The sequence below is a fragment of the Lissotriton helveticus genome, chromosome 4_1 (assembly GCF_964261635.1).
Source record: "Lissotriton helveticus chromosome 4_1, aLisHel1.1, whole genome shotgun sequence".
Lineage (NCBI taxonomy): Eukaryota > Metazoa > Chordata > Amphibia > Caudata > Salamandridae > Lissotriton > Lissotriton helveticus.
The window spans coordinates 2139197262-2139212845 of record NC_136063.1 but is presented as its reverse complement, the minus strand read 5'-3'; the positions used below and the strand labels follow the sequence as shown (position 1 = coordinate 2139212845).

Sequence of the window (15584 nt, the reverse complement as noted above, 5' to 3'; positions counted from 1 at the left end):
TGCCTTAACATCGGGTTTCAAGATTAACATGCATAAGTCACAAGCTTGAAATCTCTCCCTGGAACCTGAGACGTAGGTCTTCTACAGCGGTCTTATTGCATACACTGGGCCCAGGCTTCCATCCCTTATCTGGGCTTGCAACACTCCGCTGATATGCAATCCACCAACTCGACAAATTACACAACGTTTTTACGCCAGGTCCGGGAATGTTTGAGATGATGGCGGCCACACTCGCTGTCGTGACGATCCTCCCTAAGATTCTTTATGTCTTCCAAACTCTTCCTCTGGTACCTCCGTCAGGAGTTATACTTTCGCTACAGAGGGATATTTAGAGGTTTATATGGCAGAATCCACTGGCTCGCTTGCACAGAGAATTTTCCTATAGGGATCCTACCGAGGGTGGTCTGGGGGTTCCTAATCTGCAGGCTTATTAGTGGGTGGTCCAGATGAGGGCGCTGGTTGAGTGGTCCCATCCGGATTCCGAGAAGCACTAGCTATTCGTAGAAAGGTCCCTTGTCAGACAGCCCCTGTGGGGAGTCCCTTTCCTTACTCGTACTGCAAGACCCCAGAATGGTGTATCTTTCCAAGGTAACCCACCCTACGCTCATGGCCTGGGACAGAGTTGCTGGTTCTCAAGGGCTTACGACTTTCCCATCACCGATCACGCCTGTAGTCCATAATTCTGATTTTACTCCAGGGCTGGATTAGGTGGAGTTCAGACATTGGACAAGGGAGGGACAACGCTCTATAGGGCATCTCTTCGATACTACAGAGCCTCTATCCTTCTCCGAATTTCATAGGGATCGGGATCTAACAGAAACGGAACGGTATCACTACACACTCACTGCACCATCAGGATTCAAGCAAGCCGGGCCAAAGACGGCGGTAATGCCAGAAACCGGTCCCCGGAAGCTTGTTTCCTTTCCAGTAAAGAATTGGCTTGGTAGTTCGGTCTGCCCTGTTCCCATGATGCACTGGGCCAGGGTCAGACTAATTTGCATGTAGCCAGGTTCTGAACTGGGATGGTGCAGTGAGCTACAAAACGGTGATGGATCAAGCCCTGATCTGTTGACTGGGTAGGAGTGTTCTGATTTACTCAGATACTCTGTCCATCACCACCCCCTTTTTGAATCGTTTTGGCCACCACAAGTGTAGAAGGGTATGCTCAGATGTGAGTCCCTTGCTCACTGCACCATCAGGATTCAAGCAAGCCGGGCCGAAGACGGCTGTAATGCCAGAAACCGGTCCCCGGAAGCTTGTTTCCTTTCCAGTAAAGAATTGGCTTGGTAGTTTGGTCTGCCCTGTTCCCATGATGCACTGGGCCAGGGACAGACTAATTTGCATGTAGCCAGGTTCTGAACTGGGATGGTGCAGTGAGCTAAAAAACGGTGATGGATCAAGCCCTGATCTGTTGACTGGGTAGGAGTGTTCTGATTAACTCAGATACTCTGTCCATCACCACCCCCTTTTTGAATCGTTTTGAAATGAAAAAAATCACATCTACAGTTCACTTTATTGAATTTAGGGTTCATTGGATTTAGGGTTTTTAGAACTTGGATGTGGGATTTTGATTGTGTTGTTGTTTAACTTTATAATTGTTTAAGTACTGCTAAATAATTTACAGACTTTTCCGTAAGTTAAGCGTGTCTGCTCTGTACCATAGCTACCAGGTTTGGAGTCCAGGTTTATTTAACAAACTTGTGTGCTGGACCTGACAAGGCTTTGAACCAGGGAAGGACCCACATCACCTCAAATAATAACCAATTTTCTAAGAATGAGCGACTGTTTATGTCTCAAAAGTACTCATGACATATCAAACTCTTTATGTCATTGTTTACTGAAAGCAATTGTTTTTAATTTCACGTTTTCATTGCAGCAGGTTTGCAATAATATCTTACTCATGACTCAGAAAAACTGTCTATCAGTATTGTCAATGCTTGCTAAACTACGTACAAATATATTTTTTCAAACTTTTTTGGCTGATATTTACATGACGTACCAACAGTACTGGCTGGTGTGCTGGAGAGGGGGTGGGGTGGAGAAAACCAACAAATAAAAAAAATAACTTACCTGCCGCATTGCTGCCTGCCGAAACACTGCTCTTCTGCTTCTTCCTCACTGCAGCACAGGCTCCTAGCCTCTCCTGCGGCCAATCCTGAAGCTGCTCTCATGCATGAGAGCAGTGTCAGGATTGGCCTTAGCGCCCTCGATTTGAGCTCCGAGGGAGACTGTGCCTGCTGTCTCTAACCTTGCAATGCAGCTCGGATTGGAGACAGCTTCAGTGCACATGTCAGTTTTGCCATCCTAAGAAGGTGAGCCAAACACACATGCACACTGAAGGCAGTGCCCACCACCCCCCCTCGTGCCTTGCCCAGCGATGGCTCCACCTCCATGACGCATTCAATGGAAGAAAAATAAAACGATAACAAACACATTTTATTATCATTGTTTTTTTCGAATTTTGAGGCTGGTGGGGGAGGGGGTGACGGTGCTCCCCCAAAGCGGAGGAGCAGCCGCTGTGTACCAATAATACAACTGACAGAAGTGCTGATAAATCATTCCTATAGAACTCTCATTACTCTAGCCTTTTAATTTCCCAGATTCCCTTTTTAGAATACAGGAATACATGTTGCCAATGTGTTGTTATACAGTTAGCTCATTGAGAAACAATAAGTGTGCCAGTGGGGGTTAATGAATGAGAATGTCCTCAAGCCAGTGGAAACCTGGAAACCACCTGCCCTGACCACCCCCCCACCCCCCAAAAAAAAATACAGGGTTACAAAATATAGTGTAGACAAACTTTCACACAGTGTCTTTGAAGACCTCCATTGGAATAACCAAAGCGAGAACAGCTGTTATTACCTTTATTGCATCTATCACATTTCGCATATCCATATTTAACTTTCTAGAAAAATACAGATACTATGGATTACATTGTACTACAAAATATATCTTTTTTTCTATTTGCACAGAGACGAACTACAAGCAAGATAAGGCAGTGAAGAAGGTTCAATATACAAAAAGTTGGCAGCATAATCACCATTAATTTATACAAGAACATTGTGGACCAAACAATGTAGAAAAAAAGTTATCATCATTACATCTGGAACAGTTTCTCCTTTTATTACATGCATTCGGTATTTAATGGCCTCCTATGTTGACAAGTTAAAATCAAACATTAGTATTGCAAACAATTATTATAAGTTCATTTGCTTGAGCCATGTCTGGTTGGTTTGTTTACAGTGTGTCTGTTTTTCCTCTTCAAAGTGCTCATGAAGCAACATTTACCACCTGGATGGCACTAGTGCTAGACTAGTAGCTGAAAGAGGAGAGACGGTAGGAAATGTGAAATCAGTCAGTGGCTCTTTGGGAGCAGGCACTAGAACAAACACCTACAAAAAAGGCCCCAAATGAAGTCACTGCTGCGTTCACTTTTTAAGAGTTGCCTGAACTGCGCCGTTTGTCCAGAAGGGACTGCTCTTCACTACGTTGCCACACAGTTTGCATTTCCTGGACTGCTGATCTTTTGGGACTTACTGCTATCCAGAGTATTAGTAACTTATTTTTCTGGCTAACAGTTTTCTAGGGATGTGTGTATACTGCCACTGTACCAGAAGCCACAACTCTTGTGATTTAACCAATCCAAATAATGTTGTTTCAAAAGCAAATCTACTTTTAGCAACTGGTTGTTTGTGCCAATTTGTAAAGCTAATGCTTGCTAGCATGCTGCAGCATAGTGCAATTAAGATTAACAAATCACTGTGGCTCTTCTTCGAGGTCCATAGACTGGGTGATGTCACTTCCTTGTTGACTACCGCAGGATAAAAGAACCAGACTTCCATTACCACGATGATGTTATTGAAATGACACCACTGTTTCTACAGAGTACAATATAGGGCATGTGTACAAAAATGTGTTTTTACATCAAATAATACGCATCAAATCTCTGGGCAAACACCCATTGTCAGAAAAGGCAAATATGGTCAAGAAGGGTGGGCACGATTAACTAAGCTTTTTGAACATATAAATTACATTAAAGTGTACACGTGCAATCTTTGAGTGCAAATGATGGGCTTGACCCAAATCAATGGGTGTTCCTCAGTGAGAATTTGCATATCTACAGCTTCTGTGTGCGCCTTGAGTCTTGTTGAAGACCCCTCATTTAGTTCTTTGTGGGAATGTAGATGAGCAGAGGGAATGCTGCTTCTCCCTCACATACCTATAGTGGATTCCTATTCATCACTAGATTTACTCACCATTATTGTGAAATTGTGTTGTATCCATATATGCAGGGAGCTATGAAAACACTCTACTAAAATTATCACAAATGGGTTTTTCAAAAAGGCATAGGGTGTTTAGATTGTCCTTTTGAGAAATATTAAGAGTGTAAAAGTGGGAGCTCCTGCAACCACCATTGCAACAGTGTCATTAGTAAGAAATCCATGAGTCTTGTCAGATCAAGGCATTAGTCTTTCCATACAGGTAAAAAAAATTCCATCCTCCTGTGTTTTATGCATGAAGCTGCCACAAAAGATCCTTCTGCTATGGCCTTCCTCAAGCCAGAGATGCAGACCTTTATATTATCTCGACTGATCTACATGATATTGTATCTCAATACCTGTTTCTCAGGCATTATGTAGTGCAGAATAAAGTAGCAGGTCTAAAGTTGGATCTCCATCATCGTGAGTTACAACGAGTGGTCGCTCTTTTTACTTTCAGACACTCCAGCGGAGGCACTATCTTCCCCTTATTTCACATTGTCAGGAGGGTGACTTAAGGTTCTGTAAATTTCTGAAGACCTGGCTCTCCACAGGCCCTGGATAGAAGGTGTTTGGACTTGAACTAAGTGATTTAGTGCCAGGATACCCTAAGGTGCAATCATAATGCCTAATGCTTAATCGCAGACTCGAAGGCACTCAAAGCAAATTAAATTAAATGTAAACGGTGCTTCAATTCTCACATTCACAATGATTTTGATGGTGCAAAGTAAGCTCAGTTGAACGCTCTGTCACTGTATCAGTCCTACTGAATACTTGCGTATTTGTGAAGAAGAAAATACTGCAGGATTTAAAAACATTCACATCAACTCAGCCAAAAGGTCAAAGGATGGATGTAGAGATCATAAGGTGACAGATTGGCAGCTTCTACAAGCTGTTTCCTTTTGAGGGCCTAATTCTCAAGCAAATGAGTTTCTTCTAGAGTCCTTGTCTTATGCCTACAGGTTTCGTAAATTTACTGATTTTGCTGATTTACAAATTCGCTTTCCTTCAGGTTGGAAATTTAAATCCATTCCAGATTCCTTAGTAGAGTAACCCTAAGCAGGAGGATTTTCCACAGATGGAAATTCTTCCAGATCTCTATTATGGTGGAAATACCTTAACTTTTTTCTCCACATGGAAAATATTTTCCCTCATAGGGAAGTCGCTTCAACCTTTGCATTTCGAAAAACAGAACGTTTTCGGTGTACTTTCATGCCCAATTTGGAACGGTTTGTGACTTGTGAATTCTTACCGCCATCTTAACAATGGCATCCTCTGGCAACACTGATGTTGAATGACAGATTTTCTCCTGTACAATGTGGGAATTTTAATCAGACCAATGCACATATCCATACTCATGAAGTAGCGATTCAGATTTAATTTAAAGCACCCGACTAATCAAGTCCTGCATCACTATCAGACACCAACAATAAGCATTCTAGGATATTCCTTTGTTTAAAGTTATCGCTCAGGTTTTGTGACATCATTCACCAGATGCCCTTTTAAAAGGTGAGATGCTTCAGATAGCAGCAAAATGCTAACAGAGTGGTCACAAGCAGGCCTACCAACTACATGAAATCAGCAGAGTGAAGATCCATGTTCATTTTTCTATAGTGCTTTTTGCCGGGGCAGTCTGTTTCTAAGCACTCCTAATTATTTTGAGATAATAAAATTGGAAGAAAGGAAACAAGTGATCTTCCCAGGATTATATAACTTTGTAAAGAAGGGAAGTTGGGATTAGAAATCTAGTCTGTTACTTTCACAGTTACCAATTTACCAAATTATCTTCTAAATTAAGTTTCATCCCATGACTTTATAGTCTTCAGTCACAGGTTCAAGATTCCAATACCCCTATTTAATGCAATGACTATGTCCTCCAGTTAAGAAATAAAAATAATTTGATAAATCATTCCATCAACATGATTTAACAATGGCCTCTTTTCTGCCAATGTGAACCTGTGCCCTATGTTACACAGGATTACACATTTCTAATGGTTTGCAAATGATTGCTAGTCCATTTGCTCAATGTAATCAGAAAATGACCAGAGTACTGACTTGACTATGTCCCATTCTGTCTAGTGTGTTGAAGCACAGGTGAAAGAAGTTGATAATTGGCTATATTGTATGTGTTGGCATGTCATATAAACCACACACACAGAGTTTGCATGATAAATAAAAAATACATAATGAAAAATAAAAATATCTGTATATTTAATTACATGTATTTTTTAAATTTAATGTATTCTGATTAAACTGACATTTGCTTATGTTCATCTTAGTGTATAACTATGCCTTGAATATAACCCTGTCTCAAAGTCCTTGGGTACCTTCATCCCACATTCCCTCATATTTGGTGAAATCCAATCTAGTTCTTACATTTAGCCAGGTACAGCCAACATTTCGATCTCTATGGGCACAGCTATCTTTCTTCTGGGCTTCCTTAAATCCCAGGACATGTGCTTCCTCTTCCGCATGCCACAAAACAAGGTATATATCAGATATAAGTTTAAGTCAGTTTTTTGTCCATGACAGCTTGTCTTTATTTTAAACAGCAACTTTACTGTGAAAGAAATTAAAAGTACAAATGTCAATATTACAAGGGACTAGATATATGACTTTAACAACCAATCCATACAATCCATGTCCATAACTTCGAATCTCACTGACATTTTATCCTGTTTCCTTGCCGCTGGCAGGTTCAGATAACTATATCCATGTGTATTACTTTTAGTGTGATTATTATGGTTCATTGTTTAGCCTATTAGCATCTACGTATGTTTTTTATTCAAATATTCAGATTTGCTGATATTATTTAGCAGCGACTGCACTACACATGCACATGTGACATTTTCAAGAGAGAAGGGTGCTCAGCAGTCATTTCTCTAAAGTGATGGCACAGTCCCCATTGTGTGTGCCTCTTTAGCTCTGAGCCTTCCGCTTAGCGCATTCCAAAGTTGGTCAGAGGCAGCCCACCCCCGGGTGTGGGTTGTAAACTTTTAGAATTCTGCTCTGCTGTGTTTCTGCGTGAGTAAGCAGAGCCTGCTGACCATTCTCAGCCATCCCCAGTCAGTCACCACTCCCTACAAAGACCCATTTCAGCTCCACTTCTTCATTATAATTGAGTGAGGCCCCCACTCAGGACCTAGCAGAGAACAGGCATAAAAACTGCTAGTAGAGGGCTTTTCTCCTACAATGGCTACAGGGCAATATGTACAGGAGCCTGAGCAGCTAATGTTAAGGGATAATAACTCCCAGGTTATTGGTTCCACCATATATGACAATATGGAGAAAGCTTGGGTTATTGTACTGCAACCTCTGGACTCAGCGCGGAACTGGCCATTCAAGTACACTGAGGGCTAAAAAATGCAGAGGAAGCAGGAGACTCTAGAAGACAATTAATGTGAGACATGTGGGTTCCACAGGCAATATAAAGTTGCAAAAATCAAAATGTATATTTCTCCCAAGCAGGCATCTTGGCCTCACAATATCTTCTTTGCTCATCAGAAACACTCATATAGAGGCAGTTCTGTTCTGAAAAAAGAAAGTTGTGAAAAAGGGCTGATAAGCAATGTTTTTCTAGTGATAAAGTAAGATAAGGAACTCCAATTGTATTCAATATGAAATAATGTAATTCCTGGATCCTATGCTGACATTTCAAAATGGAAGGGAGTTGTCATTTTTTAAAATAGCCTATGGAAGAATTAGTGAGTGATCAGTTTGGATCTCAGAGATGTTCATCTTTCCATTTCAAAGTTTCAGCCTCATTTCAGGTTCCTTTGGTTCATTTGGAACCATCAAATCTATATGTTGTGTGCTCTTCCTTTTGAACTATCAGCTCCCCTGTGGTGCTTCACCAAGATGATGCGACTAATAGCTGAATATTTCCAAACACTGGGTTTAGACTGAGCATCTGTTTAGAAATCATTGTATTTATAGAACAGAATTGTCATTCTCTAACGGCTCTGGCATCTCTGTCTATGAACACCTGCCAGAATTGGGTTTTATAGACAGAACATTGCCTAAGAAAAGTAATCAACATTCTCCGTTCCAATGTTTGATGCCAGCATATTAGGCTGGAGGACCAAATGTAGATCTCTGTCATTGAGAAGGACTTTGTGCAACCGGGAACATCAGCTTCCAATTGTTTGGAATTGCTGGTGTGTTCATTTGCAGTATAGGGCTGGACGAAACATGGAATGGAATGCTGTGTTCTTCTGAAAGTGGACAACATATCTGGTGTAAGATACTGAGAGAACCCAAAGCCCAGAATTCTGGCAAACCTGGAGAAGGACTTCTGGTACTGTTGTCTAGAGTGCCATGTTTCAGAGACACCATCCCAGCTAAAGCAATATAACTGTGGACTGGGACCCCAGAAACTTGGTAGATTAAATTGAATCTGATTGGAGATTGGAATCACATCAATACAGATAAGCCTGGTCACAGTGTATTTGTTGGTAGGTGACCAAAACCTGAACACCTTTGAGATAGGTGTTGTAAATGTGGTTAATTTTATTTCACAGCTTACGCACCAAGGGTTAGATTACAGGACAATCAGTTTTTATAACTCTACTATGTCAGCAGCAAGTTACTGTTCTGTAGACAGTCTAACAACTGGACAACAACAACCTCTCATGAAAGCAATTCTTAAAGGCATACAACTCGCCATTCATACAGAACTTAGATATTGTTCTCTAGGGATATCAAGACAGTGCTGAGCTTCTTAGAGTTCCGGTCAGCGAATGGGAACCTATTTCACAAACAGTTACCAACAATATATACTATGTTACACTGCCTAATTCCCTGATGATAGGTTTCAGATGTTAAGCCTTTTGACCTGAATAGTAGAAAATGTACCCCTGTTGTTTTGGCTGGTCGAAACTTTTGCAAGATTGATCTCTTAGCTAAATTTTACTGAAAATCCTCGTCCATACTTCATAAGTTTCTTTAAAAAATTGGGGACTGAACTAGGGACATTAGACTTAAAGTGGTGTGAGAGTTCTTAATTTCCTACTTGAAATACATTTTCTGCAGTTTCTACGGCGCCACTGGGCATGCGAGTAGAATGGATTATGGCAGAAGCCAAAATAAACATTGACAGAGTCATAGAAAGTCATAAAATAAGCCATGGAGACACAATTTTACCTGGTAAATGTTTGCTTAGTAGATATTATGCATTCAGTTGATTGAGGCAAATATTTAACTTTTAAATTGTTTATTGTTCCTGATATTGCATCTGAGATAGTTGATAACTTTGAACTAGCATAAAACTTGCCCTAGGCGCTGTCATAGAATGATACTAATTCATTTCTTCATATTTCTTAGATTGATTGTAAAGTAGAAATAATGTTTGAAAGGCCTTCTTTACAAATCTGTTTTGTTCACTGTTGCAGAGAACCAGAAAGTTCAATGAGGAGAGACATACAACAAATGCAAAGAGAGATCCTAAAATGGCAGTAGGTTTGTTATTATGGACTTGGTTTACATGGGTGTTCATTAAAGTCATTTGTTTGTGTTGAATTCCTTAGAATATTTAAAATTGAAGCTACTATCAAATATAAAGAACCTCTAAAAGCATGATACTCGCCTCCATGCTCTTAACAGAATTACAAATTACAGTTTTGAAACCTAGGAGATTTTACAGTCTCACATCACTGAATGTGTGGCCTCACATCCTGTAATGGCTGCCAAATGTATGCAGCACAGACTAAGCAGACGTGGTTCAGCCGCTCTGCTTACTATTCCAACACACATGATGAAGTTGTGTTGTTGACATGCCTTGGCGAATTAGTAACTGTGCTGCTAGCATCAAGATGTGGAAATGATGATTCTTAGAAATGTAGTGAAGTGGTGCACATTGTGTGCAAGCGCACAAATCGAATTTGATGTAAACATTAGTTAAAAATTAAACAATAATCCACAGAAAAACCTGGCCTGCGATCAGAAATATCAACGGGATTTATATTTTTACCTGCAACTAGAAAGAAAAATATTCACTTTCGTGTCAATCTGGTAAGAGCCCCTAGTAATCCACGAGAATAGGGCACAGCTAGCAAGGTGGTTGTCACAGCTTTTCCAAGGAGACATGGGCAGGAGTCCACCATTTTCAGTTTAAGCGATTGTTTTAATTAAATTATAAGGCACAGAAAATCCATTTTGGATTTTATTAGAAAAGCCAAGTATCACAATGCATTTGAGTAAGAGAATATTGTTACACCAGAGCCATACTAATAAGTGAGGCACCCCCAATTTAGGACAAAAATGAGCCCCCTAAGCAACTCATTTGGGAATAAGGATATCGATTCAATCACTGAGGAAAAGTCATGTTATATAATGAGGGAACATTTAAACCAAGAAACAGGCTGCTAGCCCTGTTGTCAGATTCAATGTTTTACAACTATCTTCTTAGAGATGAGTGGCATTGGTGAGTAACGGTGAGTACTGACTTTCTAGGCATATTTTGGAGGGAATAATTCAGACATATTTCAATTATCATATTTAGGGTAGACAAATGATGCTTTCCTTATTTTGGCTAAACTTCACATAATGCTGTTTGCCTGCTTCTCAATGAATGCTAAGAAATTTCCCTTACTTTATCAGAAGAGATCTGAACAACTTGAACCAGAGTGTGGTTGATAAATTTCACAGGCGTTGGTGTACCAATTTTGTATCAACATTGGGACTTCATGATAACCGCCAACCAGTGCTTCATTTGTGCTGGTGTTCAGCGATGTTCGCCAGCGGCACATATTTCAGAACACCGGCACATGTTTGACAGTCTACCACATGGTGGCAATGTTAGTTTGTTTTTCAAAAAGCACATGTGCAAAGTGTTTAAAAATTAAAAATGTAATTCAAAAACATACCAAGGTGCTCAGGGCGCTTCTACTGCCTTTTGTCACATAGTACAGTCCAAATTGTTATAGGACTTTAATGGTACATAGGTGTCGTTCAGACTGGTGTTTGGCAGCCCTGCGAGTGACCATATGTGGTGCAAGCTGCAGTGGCCTCCTGAGAAATATCTTGGACGCTGGTACTTATCACAGAAATTAAGCCTGGCTTCTAACACACCTCCACAGACTAAACAACACTTTGCACCTGGCAGGACAATTGTAGGTCCAAACAACTGTGAAAAATCTACTTGTGCAATCCATGTAATCAGGACTGTTGCAGTGGGACTGGTGCACTCTTTGTAGTCTGGCCTTCACTTTTTATTGCAACTAAACTAACATCTGCAGCAACTCTGAAAATTGAAGTCAATCTTTTTAATGCTGTGAAGTCACAATAGTGGGTTCATGTCAGCCTTCAAATAATGTTTTCTTGAAACTCTTGCTGACCACAGATGTTTTTGGTATATGCACTGCAGCTCCTTGGGCACAGTTTGCATGAGACTAAGATGTCAACCTCAGTGACCAAGACTTGTGAGGAGGTGTCTCCTAGAAAGGACACTTGCTGGACTGAAGCCAATTCTTGTATCCACCAAAGAGCAGGCAAGGTGAGCCTAATCAGCAGCAACCTTTTATGATCCATATCCTTAATATTTTGTGATTTCAGGAAATAGTTTCCCTACATGTATGAACAAGTGTAAATCAAAATGTACTCCAAGTGTTTCTGTGTTGTGCTTACTACTTCTGTACAAGTGGAAGTGAGCATTCAGTGTGATTAGTGAATACTATGTCCGGCTCCTGTCTTCAGCTTGATAGTTATGTTCATTTGGGGACAACTGGTGAAACAGTACACAGACATGATAGTGACCTGTTCAATAAAGTGCAAGTAGCCCTTTCAAGGCTCTCTTCGGGCTATCCTCAGTTTTTTGGGATCAGTGGACACAGAAGAAACTATTCTGTGCCACATAAGTGTAATTACTTCTTTCCCTAGTAACATGAATGGTGAAAAAAGAATTTGCAATAAACAAAATTCTTCTCAGCCAGTCAAAGTTTACACTGGCCAGACACAAAGCACTGCAGGATCTTCAGTCTAGCTCATCAAAGATTCAGCAAAAAAACACTAGGGCGGTTATTTACTAAGGTTTAGTGCATGATGCAAAGATACGCATACCATTGTGACCATTGTTACTTACCATTATAAGGTCTGATGGTGAGGAACACAATTGTGAAGCACGACGCAAGCCTCATCAAACTTTCAGTAAATAATTCCCGAGATATTTAATATGCTACTTTATGCAAATGTTCTGTTACGGTGATAGTTTTTGGACATTCAGGATACTTCGTTAGCAGTTTCCTGGCCACTATTTCACCTGCCTCTGATGAAACCCGATAGGTACCCACAAATCGTCCTATGGACCAATGACGTTCAATATTTTTCTGCAGCCAGTAGTTTTCCATTTTCTGCGTTGAGATCCTAAATTCCATCCTCCTGATTATCTGAGGCAATAATGACTGCATAATGACACCAACCTATGAAAGTCACAGACACAGAAAGGACACCTAAAAAGAGTGGAAAATGCACAATAAAGCTCATAGCTGCAACGTCTTTGGCAATCATTTTGATGTCAATATATTGCAGATGTACTCTGTGACCACACTGCGATATGCTATGCTACCAAATGGGGCGCGAAACGATATTGAATTTGCATAGGCTGAGGCAATAAAGGTTCCTTAATTTTCCAAAAAAGACAAGTTACAGGTGTATAGCTTCTACACAAGCCAAACCAGGAAAAAAACAATATATATCTTATATATAGTATTATATTGATTAAAAAAAGACATTGTAACACTTTTATGTTGAAGGCTGCAAAACACAAAGCTTCCACTTTTGACTTTCAGTTCATTGTTAGAAAAGTGGTAAACCCACAATTCAATAGACTATCCATGAGCAGCCATGAACTTTTCCTACAAGAGAAGCGATAACATTGATGGCTTAAGCAAGCCATGTTCATGTTGAAGACATTTTTTGCAACCATAACATATTACTATGCCAAATAAAAAAATATATTTCTAAGATCCTTATGGAACGATGAAAACCAGTAAAATCCAAAACAGTCTCCTCAAAAATATTTCAGTCACTGGAGGAATAAGATCCTCCCCTTCCCTGCAGAAGATATGTGAACATGGGGAAAAGAGCAAAGGGTTTGGTGTGAACATGGGGGAAAGCGGGTGTTGGATGGGGGAAGGGATTTGGCCCCATTTACAAATACAGGGGCGGGGGGCAAGGTTGTGGGTATCTGCCACTCTTAACGAAGAGAGGCCAGTGCTTGACTAGCTAGTGAGAGGTGAGGCAAATGTTATACCCGAGCGTCTGTAACAGGACTGCCGGGCAGAAGTTCCCCATTGATCACCGTCTCGGAACTCAACATCTTGGCTTTGCCTGATTCAATCTTTTGCCTCTTCATTTCTCTTTCGTGGATGAGTGGAACAAAGGAGATGACCAGGGCACCGACGATTGGAGGAACTCCGGCTAAGTAAAACGACACATTGTAATTTCCAGTATAATCACGGAGCAATCCTGCAAGACAGAAGAAACACTGTCAAGTAGTGTATCCCATTATGATGCATAGGTCTCAGAAACATTTAATTTACTGGTATAATGTAGGACCCACAGCGTGTTTCCCGCCTCATAAAAAGTACATTTCAGCTGCACGTTGGAAGTTTTGACGTCAATCTAAGTCAATCTAATAGACCAATCCAACATATTGTTATTTCACATATGCTCCTCAACATGAAGAACCTCATTTAAAGACTGTAGGTCCAGCCACTGAACCTCCACTTGGGGGGGGGGACATACGGAAGCTGGAATGCGAAATCTAGACTTACCTGCTATTTTAGCCAATGCTTCGTCTTCCACATACATGGCTGAGGTCACATCCTGGGCATGTTGGTATGATGGCCATGTTGCCACTTATGTTACTCCTGAAGGTAGACATGCAAGGTGGTGGTCTAGTTTTAGGAATAACATGACTAATATCTACCCAGTGCACAGAGTTTTTTCCCAGTGAAACTCGGCATTTCAGGAAATTTTCTGTCGCGTACCACCATGCTTTACATGCTGGACCCAGACACAAAGAACACTTTTGGAAATTAATTTGGTGGGGGTTATCCTAAATTGTGAGGCTGTTGCCCAGCCAGTTTAACTTGTGTCAGGACTGTCTTAATGAGACTCCCATTCACAGAGTCGGTGGCATTACCTCTTTTGAGAACTTTGAATGTCCACACACTTTAAATGAGGTAAATAAACCACAGATGTTTTCGTGGATGTTGTGTTACTGCGCTCCTGCAAATGAGGTCAGTAATCTAAAATACCACGTAGGTAAATATAGCACAACTTCCCTTTTATATATAATTACAAAACGTCTGGGGGCCAGATGTACAACGTGCAAAATAGAGCCACGCAAATTGCAAGTCTTTTGCGACTCGCAATTTGCGAGGCGCCATTTTGCATGTACAACAGTGTGTTTAACACTGTTTGCAATTCCCAATGGGGTCGCAAATTGCAAGGCTCATGAATATTAATGAGCCTCTCGCAATTTGCAAGCCCATTGGGAATGATAGGCCCTCACAGGGATGGTGGCCTGCTGGGCTCAGCAGACCACCATGTCTGGGACTGCTTTTAAATAAAGCAGCTTTTTTTTTTTTTAAATGCAGCCCGTTTTCCTTAAAGGAAATCAGGATGCATTTTTTTTACAAATTAAACGTTTTCGTTTCATTTTTAAAGGCAGGCAGGGCAACTCTCAAAATAGTGTAAGTACATGGCCCAGACTAAAATTGCATGCGCAAACGGGTCGCAAACCCATTTGCGCATGCAATTTTATGTCGTACATCTGGTCCCTGAACTATAAAAGTGTAAAGTTTACCATCCATTTCACTATTGAAGCAGAACACCTTGATTGCTCATCAAAACTTCTCTCACCCCATTCACTGACTTTCATTGAAAAGTTTTCACAACTTTTTCTATATTCTATGCTGTTCCACGTTTCATGGGTTTTTGGCCCCTCCATACCTGCACAACTTTAGAGCTTCGTAAAATTATATCGACATTCATCACCATCATCAACTGCTTCAAGGTAACTGTGTTTTCAAAAGTTCACATTTGACTTCCATCAATCATCCCCTTTCTCGAAACTCCATGTCAAATTGAATTTTTTTTTATCCTGTCTACCTTTCTTTGAAAGCTTTCATGCCCCAATATATCATTGTGTTCATTGTAGTCAATCCCCGATCAATGTTAGATGTCAGTTTCCTCTCTTTGACCACACAAAAGTTTCTCCATAGTGTGACCTTTCTATGTTTGCCGACTATCCACTCAAAATGAATGTATCCAAGATAGTCATTGGCCTGCAGTGTTGTGATCCAGCCATTATCTTTCTAAGAG

At 40.7% G+C, this 15584-nt stretch overlaps 1 protein-coding gene across 1 annotated transcript in view; it reads right to left on the bottom strand.

Moving 5' to 3' along the window:
- Window positions 1-2847: 2847 nt before the first annotated feature.
- The window catches only part of SLC16A2 (solute carrier family 16 member 2), a 476700-nt gene continuing 463963 nt past the window's right edge, over window positions 2848-15584 (bottom strand). The window contains exon 6 of the mRNA XM_078688838.1: window positions 2848-13721. Coding sequence (XP_078544964.1) covers window positions 13501-13721 — 221 coding nt within the window. The 3' untranslated portion in view covers window positions 2848-13500. The remainder of the gene's footprint in view (window positions 13722-15584) is intronic.